At 37.6% G+C, this 15,039-nt stretch overlaps 2 protein-coding genes across 3 annotated transcripts; both read left to right on the top strand.

Moving 5' to 3' along the window:
• Window positions 1–468: 468 nt before the first annotated feature.
• On the top strand, window positions 469–10,452 carry MOS14 (ARM repeat superfamily protein). 2 transcript variants are annotated; one of them, XM_088253456.1, is made up of 27 exons: window positions 469–733; window positions 1,762–1,839; window positions 2,004–2,066; window positions 2,241–2,288; window positions 2,372–2,518; window positions 3,180–3,311; window positions 3,429–3,469; window positions 3,604–3,695; window positions 3,833–3,960; window positions 4,693–4,768; window positions 4,849–4,969; window positions 5,045–5,144; window positions 5,588–5,669; window positions 6,019–6,101; window positions 6,488–6,604; window positions 6,757–6,808; window positions 6,974–7,138; window positions 7,246–7,369; window positions 7,466–7,547; window positions 7,629–7,717; window positions 7,803–7,877; window positions 7,994–8,048; window positions 8,423–8,542; window positions 8,648–8,740; window positions 8,818–8,963; window positions 9,430–9,607; window positions 9,714–10,452. In XM_088253456.1, exons 1-27 carry the CDS (start codon window positions 611–613, stop codon window positions 9,990–9,992), a joined length of 2,889 nt encoding a protein of 962 aa, XP_088109582.1. In that variant the 5' UTR covers window positions 469–610; the 3' UTR covers window positions 9,993–10,452. The 2 variants fall into 2 exon arrangements, with proteins under 2 accessions (XP_088109582.1, XP_021808389.1); XM_021952697.2 differs by having other exon boundaries at window positions 471–733; window positions 6,983–7,138.
• A 904-nt stretch (window positions 10,453–11,356) lies between these two features.
• On the top strand, window positions 11,357–14,096 carry LOC110752104 (serine/threonine-protein kinase AtPK1/AtPK6). Its single transcript, XM_021952705.2, has 6 exons — window positions 11,357–12,101; window positions 12,385–12,467; window positions 12,555–12,675; window positions 12,789–12,962; window positions 13,365–13,472; window positions 13,573–14,096. Exons 1-6 carry the CDS (start codon window positions 11,463–11,465, stop codon window positions 13,855–13,857), a joined length of 1,410 nt encoding a protein of 469 aa, XP_021808397.2. The 5' UTR covers window positions 11,357–11,462; the 3' UTR covers window positions 13,858–14,096.
• The last annotated feature ends 943 nt before the right edge of the window (window positions 14,097–15,039 follow it).

The following is a 15,039-nucleotide window of genomic DNA, read 5'->3' as shown; positions in this document are numbered from 1 at the left end:
GAAGTAAATTTGTATGTCAGATTAGTGAATTGATCCAAAACCATTTTTATTACAATTATATGGGATGCACTGCTTATTTTCATTTTTAACTAAATAAATATTAATATTTCCCTATCAAAATTGGAAAGAAAAAAAAAAGTAATATTATATATATATATATATATATATATGATTTTTGTATTTTTGCTTTGAGGCTCCCACAAAATTACTTTAGTGGTGCGGTTAAAGTGTTTCAATCCATGAGGGGAATTTTCACATGGACAATCTGTCCCGTGGGCCCCAATCCGATCGCCCAGCCACATCTAAATCACGCGCCACGTGTCCCATCGACCAGACATCTCTTTCAATTTAAACAGCCTCTTTCACTCCACAGCGAAACCCTCCCCCGATTACTCGGATTGACCAAGAGTCAACCCCACGCCCAGATCGGACGGCCAGCAAAATCCTCATCGCTGATCAAATTCAACCCCCAACCCTTATTTCTCATTGGGGCGCCAAAAGCCCGTTTTATAAAAAATAAAAAAAAAATTCACTTGAGACCAAAAAAAAAACAGATAAAGAAAGAAACAAATCGAACAAGTGCGAGAGAGCTTCGAGCTACTGCAAAACCATGGAGCTCCAGAACACAGTGAAGGAAGCCCTCAACGCACTCTACCATCACCCCGACGACGGCGTTCGTTTGCAGGCCGATCGCTGGCTTCAAGACTTCCAGCGGACGCTCGACGCCTGGCAGGTACTGTGCGCTTCACTCTGTGTTTTGGTAGATTTGAATGTGCTTTTCTCTTTTCCTGAGTTTTTGATCTATTGCTGAAGCTTTGGAGAGTTTGGTTCTGGATTTGGGTTTGGGTTTTTTGTTTAGTTTACGTTGTGATTTCAGTGATTACTTTGGTATGTTTGCCCGTCGTGATGCAATTGGATTCGTGAGTAGTTTGGAATCCCTAGTTCATTTCATTTGAATGAGATGAATTCAATTTTAGGGTTTATTTTCAATAATCTGATTTGAGCGGTATGCTAAGGTCAGGATAGTATTACTTAATTTCTTATGTATTTCATTTCTAATTTGCGAAAGGGGAGCCATTTGTTGCTTTGATACATTTCTCAGAAAATTTTGAAAATTAGAAGTTTTACCTTGAGGAATTGATAGATTTCTGGTTGTCATATGTCTTCTTTATCTAGAATAGGATAGGCTATATTTGTACTGTGCATGCATATACTTATGCTATTATGTTATACTTGAACTAATTTGTCATGCAACTCCTAATATATTCAATAAAACAGAGGTATGAAGTCAAGGTTGATCGGTTCCCCATTATTGTCTCCTATCTCTCTATCTCTATCTCTATATATCTAAACTACAGATTAAATCTAAACTTATTTTGTAAAAATCTATAAAAGATCATGATTTTAACATAAAATTAATTACAACAAGATTTATCCATCTCCAGAATGTGTTGAAAAGTGTCCCAAGACATGTAAAACAGTTAATTAAGACATCCCACTCATAAAATATGCCTGTGCTTAGTAGTCACATAAATAAAACATACAGACACATGCATACAAGGTGGTGCAGCGAGTGTAAAATCTATCAATTCATGTGGCCATATATGAATGATTCGATTGTATGCATGTGTCTGTATGTGCCTGTGATTCTCTTTCAAGTTTTTCGTTTTTATGGGTGTTCTGAGTTTTTCCCTATTGAGTAAAATCTGTTGTTATTCCTTTTTGGGTTTTCGGAATATTAATGTGCTTATTTTCTATTAGGTTGCTGATAACTTGCTTCATGATGCAACTAGCAATCTAGAAACTTTAATCTTTTGTTCTCAGACCCTTAGAAGCAAGGTAATTCTCTTCTCCTTATTGTTAGTGATCAAAGTTCATGCACTTACTTTATTGTGTTATATTCCCATAGTTGCTTAAGATCTAATGTCCAAACTATGTAAGCCTTGGTTAGGTTGTGGTGGTTTCTTGTGTTAGATTCTTAGTTCATTTTGCATCTCGTCTAGGTACAACGAGATTTTGAAGAACTACCTTCTGAAGCTTTTCGCCCATTACGTGATTCTTTAAATGTGAGTGAGTATCCACTATCCATTGTCAATTTGAGTGAGAATTGAGTATCCATCCTCAGTTTTCACCTTAGTGTCTTCTTAGAGTGTAATGGACCTTTTTCTTTATATGAAGAATGGTTGATTGTTTTGTTACAAATATTGAAAGTTTTTTGTTCATGCGTATTTTGGGTGCAGAACTTGTTGAGAAAATTCCACAAAGGCCCCCCAAAAGTCAGAACTCAGGTATTATCTAGAAGTTTCTTTGACACTCTTTCATCACATTTATGATCCCAAGAGGATATATGCTCAAGTATCTGGCTTTGTAGATTAGCATTGCTGTAGCTGCTTTGGCTGTACATGTTCCTGCTGAAGATTGGGGTGGTGGTGGTATTGTGAAGTGGCTTCAGGATGAGATGAATTTGCATCCGGAATACATACCAGGGTTTTTGGAGTTACTAACAGTTTTGCCTGAGGTATATAAATGATGCTTGCTAAATTTATATTTGCACACTGCAGTTGGCATCTGTGTTTGACAAGGATGATTTAAATCTCGTCCATGTGAAATGATGAAAGTGCTTTGTAAAAAGTTAAGTCATTCTTCACGGTGCTACTTGGTTAGATTGCAGTTTTAAAAGGTTTTCATAAAGATTTCTAGGAAAATGATGAAAGTGCTTTATAAAGTTAAGTAGTGCTACTTGGTTAGATTGCAGACTCAAAAGGTTTTCATAGTGATTTTGACTGTTTTTTTTCATTGTTTCTGGATTCCTTCCCCCCACCCACCCACACACACGCACACACACACACAAAGGAAGCATGAGGTGAAGTTAACAAATCTGACATATAAATAATGCATGTCCTTTCTAAAGCATACTGTTTCTTTCCTAATGCTTTCAAAGTTTTCAGAATCATGCTGATGTAGAACAGCCCGTAGGTGCTGCATCACATGCTCTTTGGTCTTTTCTTATTTTTAACTGAGGGTTATTCATGTAGTGAAGCACTGGAGTTATTTTATTAGCGGTCTTATATATGGCCCAAATAATGTATTTTTCTTTCAACTTTAGTTGCATCATTGTTGACGCATGCCTAATTTTTCACCGTTTTCATAAGTTTTTTACTTCTTGGATTTAAAATCAGGAAGTATTCAACTACAAAATAGCAGCTCGCCCGGAAAGACGTCGCCAATTTGATAAAGAGCTTACTTCACAAATGGAGGTTGCTCTTAACATCTTGACAGCCTGTTTGAATATTAATGAGCTTAAGGAGCAGGTGATTATTCTCATAACTGTATAGATTACTTTATGCTGATGTTTGAGATTTACCAAGTTTTGCTCTTGGATGTTATAGTGCTTTTTTTTAATCATTTTTAGCTGGTTGGTTTTTCAGGTTCTTGAGGCGTTTGCTTCTTGGCTTCGACTGAAGCATGGGTATGAACTTTTGTTGGTTTAATGATCCCTGGTTCTGTGCTTGCAATTAATTGGTGTTTTGTGCAAACTTAATTAGGGCTTTTTGAGGGGAAACAAAGATTCGTGGTACTTAATTGAAATTATGTGGGTTTCAGGATCCCTGGTTCTGTGCTTGCATCCCACCCATTGGTGCTCACAGCCCTCTCAAGCTTGAATTCTGAGCTACTTTCAGAGGCATCGGTAAACGGTAAAAACAAATTGGATAAGCTGATGTTCCTTAGGGAACTGTATTGTAAATTATATGCATTTACTTCATCAATTTCTGTGTTGCCTTTGGGCTGATTTTCTTATTTTCCCCCCCTTTTGTTTTCCTTTGTATTGCAGTTATATCTGAATTGATACACTACACAGCCGCTGGAAGCTCTGGCGGCGTCACTGTGCAGATGCCCTTAATTCAAGTGCTTGTCCCTAAAGTAATGAATCTTAAGGCGCAGCTTAGAGATTCTTCAAAGGTATTGCATGTGTAGAGTTGTACAAGTTTCCTTTTTTCCTTCCGGGGGTTGGCGTACATAATTGCCTAGTTGATAAGTAATATTTGATTGTTTACGTAATCTCTTGTTTAAATGGTGGTTTGGTCCATTTTGTATATCTATTGGGAATATTGCTTTGATTGCAAGTTTGGCACTGGTCATATATGTGGGTTCCTTGATCATGTTGGTGATTGTCTAGTTGTGGATGTTCTTTCACAAGGTCCTCATATGAAGTCTATGGGTGATGCAAAATTTTCAATTGATTTTGTTAATGCCAAGGGCATTAGGTTTTTCCAATTTGGCATCCAATTTTATCTTTTTTTAAAGGAGCCATAATTATCATGAGCTCATTCATATTTCTTAGGATGGACAACAACATTCTTAATCCAGGCACTAAAACTTTTTTTTCATGTCGGATCTGGGTTGACATTTGTTGTATACGAGCAGCCGAGATTATAAGAGTTATTTTCCGGAGCTACTTTAAACATTAGTCACTTGTATTTTCAAGAATTTATTTATTCATTGATGTGAGAGTACCATATCACATAGGACACCCTTTTTGTTTATCATAGTAGAGATGGAAGGTGAGCTTTTCATAGAGTTTTTTTTTTTAAAAAATCATCAATTGCCAAGCACACTATAAATTTCGGTTAAAAAGTGATTTTTACCTACAAGAAAAGCAAACAAACAACCAATATGTATTCTTATTTTCAGGATGAGGAAGATGTGAAGGCCATTGCCCGCTTATTTTCTGACATGGGTGATTCATACGTTGAACTTATAGCAACTGGTATAAGCATTCAACAGCTACAATATTTTGAACTTATCTCTTGAACTGTTTCTGATCTTTTTTTTTTTGTTGGTATTCAGGTTCAGATGAATCAATGTTGATTGTACAGGCATTATTGGAAGTTGCTTCACACCCAGAGTACTATATCGCCTCCATGACATTCAATTTTTGGCACAGTCTTCAGGTGAACTTGACCAAAAGGTCAGTCATTCTAGAACTACAGACTACTTGATCGTGCGTAAACAAATGTTGACTATAGTAATTCTACTCTTCCAGGGATTTGCATATATCGTTTGTTAATGAATCTTCCATTGAAGCTGAGAGAAATAGAAGGCTACAAGTTTTTCGTCCAGCTTATGAGTCACTTGTTTCCCTAGTAAGTGTTTTTGCTTATGTTGTATTCTGAATGTAATATACACGACTTGTTACCGTTATTGTTCTCATGATAATTAATGAAGTGATTTTACCAAACTAATAGTTTAGCTTGTTAACCTGGTCATGTAAAGAGAACCACATATGTTTTCCTTTTTGTTGCTGTTTGTATCAATCTTCTATCTAGTGGTTTTCCCAAGAAATGATTCTTTCATACATGGATCTACCATGATACCTTTTGTCACATAAATTAAATGGCTATGAAAAGATTTGAGAACTAATTTCCTCATTTATAATAAAAAGTAGATTTGTTTATGGGGAAATGGTTAATTGTCCTACAACTGAACTTCAACTTAATGGAAGAAGCAATGAAATACCACATTACATTCCATTCCATTTGGACATTCTTCTATTACACTAAACTTTCAGAGACTGAAATTTTGACAGGTTAGCTTTCGAATTCAATATCCTCAAGATTATCAAGACCTTTCATATGAGGACCTTAAGGAGTTCAAGCAGACTAGATATGGTAATTCTTAGTTGTTTTGTTTGGTGTATGTCGTTATTGTCTTGTAGTTTCCTCAGAAATTGTGCAAGTTTTCCTTAGAAACTTGCACTTGGAAATTAATTTGCATCTCATCAGTTCAGTTTGGATCCATTTGCGAATTTCTTGTACCCTAAAGATATGTTCATATTAGACCTTTTACAAACCATTGGTGTTGGAGGTCACAGTTCCACTAGAAAGTTAGTTGCTTTTTTGTTTTTGTTCTAACTTTGTTATGTGAAGGTCAGTGTATTTGCCTCTTCTTTATAGTCTTTTTTATGAGACCTGGAATGTAGCATGTCTTCATTTTTAACTGAATCTGTTTTGTTTCCAGCTGTTGCCGATGTCTTAATTGACGCAGCATCAGTTTTAGGGGGTGATGCAACCCTGAGAATTCTTTACATGAAGCTTGATGAGGTGTGTATTGATTTTTCTGACTGTAACCCCAATTCGATGAAATTTTGGTCAGACACTCTGAAAGTTGAAGCATACGATGAAATTTTGACTATATATATATTGTGAAGCTCATTAAATATTCTTTTGATATCTCTAATAAATATATGGGTCTGTCGAGATCTTATTAACCTGTAAAAAATTGATGTTTGGGGAAAATTAAAATGTTCAAGGATTGATTATTCTTCTCTTTGAAGGAGTGATCCTTTACTGCTTTAGCAGTTTCAAAGATGATATATTACATGATTTTGAGGATGGTTCTTCTATAATACTTTTCAGTTTTTGTTATGTAAGATTCCTTTTGTCATCTTTCTACTACAGTTTGAACATGATATTTTCATATTATTAAGGCTGCAGCTTGCTGTCAAAATGAAAAAAGTGAATGGCGCCCAGCCGAAGCTGCTTTATTCGGCATCCGAGCTATATCAAGTTATGTTTCAGCAGTTGAAGCTGAAGTAATGCCGAAGGTATGATGTTGTCCAAATTTTTTCTACATCAATTTGAATTTTACTATTGTCCTATATAGTAGTTGAGAATGAAGTAATTCACAAGGTATGATCTCATAATACTCACTCTTTTTTGGGTTTTTTTATATATTATATATTTTTTTTGTGAACAGGTTATGGATAGGCTTCTAAAACTACCTCAACATCCTCAACTACTTCAGACAGGTAATGTATTTTTAATAGTTATAGTTCTTCTGTCATGGATGGTTCAGTTATGACCCTCTCCCCTTGTGTTGTAAGAGGGCAGCATCAAATAGAAGTTATAATTTTTCTATATTATTTCACCACTCTTATGTCTAATATACTAATGCATGTCACCTGCATATGGAGAGTGTTCAGTGTGCTTGACAATTGGAGCTTATTCAAAATGGCTTGATGCTGCACCTGGCGGACCGTCCATACTGCCTTCAGTTCTAGATGTCCTCATGAGTGGCATGGGTGTTTCAGAAGATTCTGCAGCAGCTGCAGCTGTAGCATTTAGGCAGATTTGTGACGGTACAAAATCTCATTAGTTTAAGAAGAAAAAATTCATGGTAGTTTGTCTTTCTAACCTGGTCGGCCTCGGTTAATAAGCTCTGTGAATGCCTCATATTTGAATGCAGATTGCCGGTTAAAGCTCTGTGGATGTTTGGATGGACTCTTCCATATATACCATAGGGCAGTGAATGGTGAAGGTAGTTTTAAGGTCTCTGCTGAGGACTCGTTGCATCTAGTTGAAGCTTTAAGGTAAACTATCTTCTGCATGTTCTGACATTGTGTGATCAATCTAGTTTTGCACCATGCTGTTGATGATCTGAACATCTACTGAACACTCGTCTGCAGCAAGGTCATTACTGAACTTCCACCTGACCATGCTAAGAGGGCTTTGGAGGCCTTGTGCTTGCCCGTCGTTACTCCTTTACAGGTGTGTTTCATTTCCAGAAGAAAGTGTACATATAAATTCTTCTGTAGGTGATGATACTGAATTAATGCTGTCAACAACCAGGAAGTTGTCAGCCAAGGCCCAGACACATTAAATAGCAAGCCTGCTCGTGATTTAACAGTTCACATTGATAGATTTGGGTATATCTTTAGGTATGATCAACTTCTTGTTGTTATGCCCCTTATTTCTTTTTATTTTGTTCAGATGTGCTAACATGCTAGTAAATATCAATTCCAGATATGTAAATCATGCAGAAGCTGTGGCAGATGCAATCCAAAGACTTTGGCCAATATTTAAAGCCATATTTGATCTGTAAGTGTTCCTACATTTCTTGCTGAACATTACTTGCGGTGTAACAGATTTCCATACTCATATATCTTAATCTCCTTTCCTTATTCTAATCCATTTTTTGAATGTTTCTGGTGAAGTCGTGCTTGGGACGTGCGGACAATGGAGTCTCTGTGCCGAGCATGCAAATACGCTGTGAGTTCACTGATCCCCCTTCTAAAATGTTAAATCTGAATTTGTTAAAGCTACTATAGAGGTTTTTTGCTAAATTTATACATTGAATCCAGTGTGTTTAGTTATGTGATTCAACTGTGATACCTGTCTTTTTTCCTGTGGCATCTTGTTTGGTCTTCAAAACTTTTCCTATTGCCTTATATGATAAGAGGAAGAATTTGTATCAATAGTGTTCTGTTTTCCTGTCATTGGTGGTTCGGTGTGAGCTATATGAATGTTTTGCTCTGGCAATGCTGTTTTATTCGAAACTTTCTGATCTTATCATTGCCCGTCTGGAAATGATGAAGTTAAAAGAATCTGTCACTAGGCGGTAATGAGACTTTCATTTTCCTTAGGTGAGGACTTCTGGAAGGTGCATGGGATTTACAATTGGAGCTATGCTAGAAGAGATTCAAGGTTTATATCAACAGCATCACCAACCATGCTTCCTCTATCTCTCTAGTGAAGTTATAAAAGTAAGCTATCCTGGAAGAAAAAAAATCAATGTTCTTTTAGTTATTTTTTGTTTTATTGTTTACTATAAACTTAAATTGGTGCATTTGTTGCTTCTTATGCTGCAGATATTTGGTTCTGATCCATCTTGTGCAAATTATTTGAAAAGTCTGATTGAAGCACTCTTTATGCACACAACACATCTTCTCACGAGCATTCAGGTAAGGTTTCATTTAGCTGTAATTGAAATTTGTTTCAAATGTTACTGTTTTTGTAGTTAACTTATCAATTATTTCAGGAATTTACTGCCAGACCTGATATAGCAGATGATTGTTTTTTGTTGGCATCAAGATGCATTCGGTATTGTCCTCAGTTGTTTATTCCATCTGCGGTATTTCCATCATTAGTGGATTGCTCAATGATTGGAATTACAGTGCAGCACAGGTATTGTAACTCTCTCTCTCTCTCTCTCTGTGGTGTCAAGGTCGAATGTTTTATTATCTTTGGCTGTAACAGAATGTCAGTGATAGATGATAGCCTCATTTACATGATAGCACGGCCTCTTATTTCACAACCTTCCATGCTTTCCAGTTAACATCTAAAGGTTACCTAGCAAATAAAGAAGCACGGATTCATTTACATAACATTGAATGAATATGAGTTTGGAAATTCAAAGAGTTTTCCATAATTTGTGAGAGATGTTTTACAAGTGGGTCCATAATTTTACAGAAATGTCAACCCTGCATGTGCATGGAAAAAGATGCATGTATCAAATCAACTGGGGTTTTATATATGGTGCTATTGTGTCTTTAACAACATAGGCGCTTCTTTCTGTGTTTGATGTCAAATATCTTGGTTGAGGCCTTTTATGAGCAATGGCTCTTTAACTTTGTATTTCTCTTCTTTGCAGAGAGGCATCAAATTCAATATTGACCTTCTTAACTGATATCTTTGATCTTGCAAACTCTACTGAGGTAGAACAATACTTACCCATCAGGAATGCTGTAATTATTCCTCGAGGACCCAGCATTACAAGAATTTTGATTGCTTCATTAACAGGAGCACTTCCAAGCTCTCGACTAGAATTGGTATAATTTTACTTGTATTCTCAATCTGCACACTAACACTCTCACTGTTTACCTAATGAGTGATGATGGTATGTGTCTGGAATTTCACTTAGCTCCCATTGCACAGGTACGCTACACACTACTTTCACTATGTCGAGCTTATGGGCCACAGTCAGTGGAGTGGGCCAAGGAGAGTGTTTCATTAATTCCTTTGACAGCTGTGACGGAGTTTGAGCGCTCAAGATTCTTAAAAGCATTGTCAGATGCTGCGTCTGGGGTTAATGTTAATGCCGTCTCTGCTCTAGTTGAGGAGTTATCAGAAGTTTGCCGGCGTAACCGAACAGTTATGGAGATTGTTCAAGGATCTTTGAGGCCACTTGAGTTGAACATAGCACCTGTATCATAAAGGATGAGAGATGAATCTGTCATAGAGTGGCCATTTTGCTTGGGGGGCCTCGCCTCACCTGTCGGTAAAATGAGTTGTTTACGCGTGTAATTTATCTCATATTTTTTTGTCAGTATTTGACTTTGATTCTCCAATTTTTAAGGAGATTCAATGCCCTTCTTCTCCACATGGGTGGGAGAGGATATCCCAGAGATGTCGTTTTCTGTATTTGAGTGGTTTCCTTGGCATTGTCATTTTTTGGGGGTAGGATGACATGGTATAGAGTTGTAGATTAATGAAGGGAAAGAAAAGTTGTAGGCATTATTATTATTCTTTAGTCGTAGTTTTCCAAATTCATCCTTTCATGTTGTCGGATATATTGGACTGGAAGCTGTGGGTAGTGGTGGGCATAGTGGCTGCTGTACAAACTATATTGAATTGAAAGCTTTCTTAATTTGATTCATATATTGTGATCCAGACAGATGCATTGTTCAAGTCACACATCATTTGTCAATTCGTTTGCGATTCTGAGAAAAGATGAAGAGGGTATAAGCACATGATTATATATTTTGAATCCAATAAGCAGCCGTGGCCTAGCCGGGACCCTTGTCGGCGGTGGCATGAGGTGTTGTAAAGGATTTAAGCTCTCACACACACACCACAACACAAATGCCATTCCCTTTCCTCTTTTTCCAAGAAGAAGAATGCAAAGCCCACGCATGCTGCAACTCATGATCAAAGTTCAAAGCTATAACTACAACCTAATTCTGTGACGACTATCATACAAGAGGCACCGCTTTCATAGCCCTTGTAGATGACGTCGCTGTTTGTACACCTACCTAGGATGATAATTGAATTTTTTATTTATACAAATGATATTTGGAAAATGAGTGATTCAACCATAGGAACTCATACATGCTCTTGACCGCTTAAACTGTAAGCCCCTGCATAAGATCATCATTGATTGTAGGGGCATAAGATCATCATTGATTGTAGTCTTGTAAAAGGAAATTTTGGCTCATTATCAAACATGTCATGAATTAAAAAGTTAATTAAATCAGATTTTATTAGCACTCCAAAAGAAAACTTATTATGAACTCTCTCCTTTATATTTCAATCCAACCCTATAGATAATTTGGATCCAATCCGAAATACCAATACCACCATAGTTGTAGATAAGAAGGGAAGGGACATGTCGTTACTATTCGTTTTTGAAACCTTAAAGTCGAACGGTCGATTTTAATTATATTTAAAAAAAAAAGTTGAACGGTCGATGTCGTATAAACCAAACGACGTGTAGTAGCGGGAGCTGATGGGAAATGCCGTTCACAATATCAAATGGCGCGTTGCCAATAGCAGTCAGTTATGTTAACGTCATCTTCGTTTCACTGACTCGGCTGACAACCTCACGCACACTCAGCTCAGCTTACCATTCTCTCTCTCTCTCTCTCATCATGTAGAAGCAGAGAGAGAGAGCTTGAAGAAAGAAACATGGTGTCGTCGTCTCAGAAGAAGAGCCTCCACTCTCTGCTCGCCGCAAAGCTCAGCAACCTCACTATCCCGCCTTCCTCTTCTTCTTCGTCCTCCTCTCCACCTCAAGACTTCGACTTTAACGACCTCTTCGGCCCCACCACCGCCACCCCCAATGACCAATCAACCTCCGCCACGTCGCTCCCTCCGGCTCCACTGGTCATCCACAACCGCTCTCACTCCTTCGTGGGCCCCTCCCCGCGCTTCGCTCCATCTTCCTCCCTCCCTTTCACCGCCGAATTCCTCGATTCCCAGAGCGACGAAGACGAATCCGAAAACCCAGACAGAACTGATAATCGGAATGATGGGGAATCGGAAAAGACCGAGCTCGCAGTCAAAGAGAGAGCTCGTAAGTTTGGGCCTGCGGATTTTGAGATGCTCAGAGTTGTGGGTAAGGGCGCGTTTGGGAAGGTCTTTCAAGTGAGAAAGAAGGGCAACGATGACAGTAACAACAACGAAAGTGATGGGCTTTATGCTATGAAGGTTATGAGAAAAGACACAATTATAAAGAAGAACCATGTGGATTATATGAAAGCTGAGAGAGACATCCTCACTAAGGTTGTGCACCCTTTTATTGTCCAGCTTCGCTACTCTTTCCAGGTACCCTTTTTGTGAATTTTAGTTAATTTAGTGAATTTGATGAAATTAAGTTTGCATAGTAGAAAAACTGGTCCTTCCCATTAATTTTCAGCTCTGAACTCTTGCTGGGTTATTGAAATTTGTTCTCTTTTTGTACCAAAAATCTTGTCTGTTTTATGTATCAGATGTGCTCTCTTTGATTGCTTACCATCTTATGTGATTTCATTGGCTGTGAACCATTTTATGTGAATTTCATTGTATACTAGTATGCTCTTAAGCTTGTATGTTGACTTTGGCTTTGCAGACCAACTCTAAGCTTTATTTGATCATGGATTTTATAAATGGAGGGCATCTCTTCTTTCACTTGTACCGGCAGGGAATCTTTAGGTAATTTTTCTTTGTATTATTAGAAATTTATACTCAATGTATATGTCCATTTGTTTTGATTTCGTCTTTGGGATGTTTCTTGAGTAGCGAGGATCAAGCAAGACTGTATACTGCTGAGATAGTATCTGCTGTTGCACATCTTCACAAGTGCGGGATCGTGCATCGGGACCTTAAACCTGAAAATGTTCTTGTGGATTCTGACGGGCATGTAATGGCCATGCTCATTTACTTACCATTTGTTGTAGGAACATGCATGGTAGTCAGATTATCCGTTTCTCGCTGGGACTTCTACTTTTGCTGAAATGGATACCTGTGATGCAGGTCATGCTAACTGATTTTGGACTAGCAAAGGAAATTGATGAAGCCAGCAGATCAAATTCAATGTGTGGGACCACAGAATACATGGCTCCTGAAATATTGCTGTCTAAAGGCCATAACAAAGATGCAGATTGGTGGAGCATTGGTATACTTTTGTATGAGATGCTAAGTGGGCAGGTAAAACAATAGACGTATCCAATGCAATTTTGTGATTTAAACTCGTAATTGTCTAATGGTCCTCTCAGATTGCACATTCAAAATTATGAGTTTTTCAAAGGTATGTTTATTGACGAAATAGAAGCTTGTTGAACTCTGCCCATTGTTAGGTCCTCTAATTTTCTTCTAATTAGGCTTTTAGGCTCCATCAACATCGATTCATAGGCAGGGCACGTCGTTAACTTGAAACATTCATGCAAGAAAGCAAAACTATTACAAGTTATAGTGGGCTAGCATACTTCTGTAAATTCATTAGTTGATACCATTATACTGTTTTAAATGATCAAGATGGCTATAATTTAAAGTCTTTAAATTACCAATATTGACTGTTTGTTCAAAAATTGTTTTGCCCCTTTCCTGCAGCCACCATTTACGCATGCGAATAGAAAGAAACTCCAGGAGAGAATCATCAAAGAGAAAGTTAAACTTCCACCTTATCTTACCAGTGAAGCTCACTCCTTGCTCAGAGGAGTATGTATATTCTTCCATATGATCTTTTCTCCCTTTTATTTTTCATTTTGTCAAATGAACAGCTAGCTAACCAATGGAAGATTCTTCTTCAATTGTGCAGTTGCTACAAAAGGATCCGTTACAAAGGTTGGGGAGTGGGCCTAATGGAGGTGATAATATCAAAAGTCATAAATGGTTTCGATCAATCAACTGGAAGAAGTTGGAGGCCAGAGAACTGCTCCCAAAGTTCAAGCCGGATGTGAGTGGAAAAGACTGCACGGCCAACTTCGATCGGTGCTGGACTACAATGCCTCTGGACGACTCACCAGCTCCCACACCAACAGCGAGTGAGCATTTCCAGGGATATACTTACGTGGCACCTAACCCGTGGCTTTCGTCTGCATAAACTGAAGGCTGCTGCTAGACTAGAGTGTTAAAGGAAAAAAGAAGGAGAACTAAATGAAGTGAAGACGATTTGAATGAAGCCCCCATTCCAAATTGCCGTCAAGTAACGATGTAAGTGTTGAGTTTAGAATACGTTTAACATCATCTCAAGTGTACATTTTATTCTATTCTCACTTAATAAATAATTTCATGTCTTGTTATATTTGGAAAATTTCTTGGAGTACTTCCACTTGTGGTTCATCTGGTTTCTCCTCCTCATTGACTTATATAAGATGTTGAATTCTTGTGTGAACTTCTTTCAATTTTACAAGGCTCCAAAGTTACAAAAGTTCTTAATTAGTTTCGGAGATTTTTAAGAAATGATTCTCTCACAATATACTTTCCAATATTAATCTCTAGACATACTTGTGCTAAAATCTTCACTTGAAACTGTTGTGTTGTTGGGAAAGAATGTGAATCTGAATAAGTTGTCTGATAAGATGACGACCAACAAGAATGATGTGGGTCGGAATTGCGACGAAAACGCATAGCTTTTGAAAAGGCCAATCTTCGGATCGCTATTCTTCAGTGACCTGAGGGAGTGAGAAATAGTCAACAAATCAGTGGGGGAAAATCGTAATTTGGTCTTACTTATATACCAAGGCAAGGTGGTCAGTGATCACAACACCAGTGTTAAATTGCACTCTGCTGAGTTTTTAATAGAAATTGTCAATTGTAGAATTGGACTTGTACATTATTTTATTTCTTATATTATTAAGATTCAATCATTCTATATATCAATAATGTGTATATATACTAGAAGGTTCCCTCAATTCGATGCATGTATCATGTGTACAGATGCACTCTTGGCATCACACTTTACCCAATTGATACAAGAGGTCAATTGTCTTGGCTTTAACACACAATTTCACCCCAACTTTTTCTCACAAGAGCATTGAAACTTCTATTCTAAATTCAAGTGCTTTTAGAGAAAGCGCTTCCCAAAAACACTATTAGTGCCTCAGAGTCAGAATCACTTCTCATTGTCAGAAATCAGTCCCAATCAAGCTCTTACTTTGAACACTCACAGGTCATAAGCACACTCACTTCTCAACACTAAGGTTGAGCCATCCTAATTATAATTAAAGTTTCTGTCATCTCATCCTAGTCAAAAAGTGGGAATGAAAGCAACCATTTCTCTGCC

The sequence above is a fragment of the Prunus avium genome, chromosome 5 (assembly GCF_965620075.1).
Source record: "Prunus avium chromosome 5, drPruAviu1.hap1.1, whole genome shotgun sequence".
Lineage (NCBI taxonomy): Eukaryota > Viridiplantae > Streptophyta > Magnoliopsida > Rosales > Rosaceae > Prunus > Prunus avium.
The sequence above is the reverse complement of the archived record's forward strand: the minus strand, read 5'-3'. Positions and strand labels throughout refer to the sequence as shown.

Excerpts from the sequence above, each read along its gene's own strand:
- MOS14 (XM_088253456.1), top strand. The coding sequence starts at position 611 with ATGGAGCTCCAGAACACAGTGAAGGAAGCCCTCAACGCACTCTACCAT. Across the intron at positions 3,312-3,428 it reads TTAATGAGCTTAAGGAGCAG|GTTCTTGAGGCGTTTGCTTC; the intron begins GTGATTATTCTC and ends TTGGTTTTTCAG. Across the intron at positions 6,102-6,487 it reads TTTACATGAAGCTTGATGAG|GCTGCAGCTTGCTGTCAAAA; the intron begins GTGTGTATTGAT and ends CATATTATTAAG.
- LOC110752104 (XM_021952705.2), top strand. The coding sequence starts at position 11,463 with ATGGTGTCGTCGTCTCAGAAGAAGAGCCTCCACTCTCTGCTCGCCGCA. Across the intron at positions 12,102-12,384 it reads AGCTTCGCTACTCTTTCCAG|ACCAACTCTAAGCTTTATTT; the intron begins GTACCCTTTTTG and ends TTGGCTTTGCAG. Across the intron at positions 13,473-13,572 it reads CTCACTCCTTGCTCAGAGGA|TTGCTACAAAAGGATCCGTT; the intron begins GTATGTATATTC and ends TCAATTGTGCAG.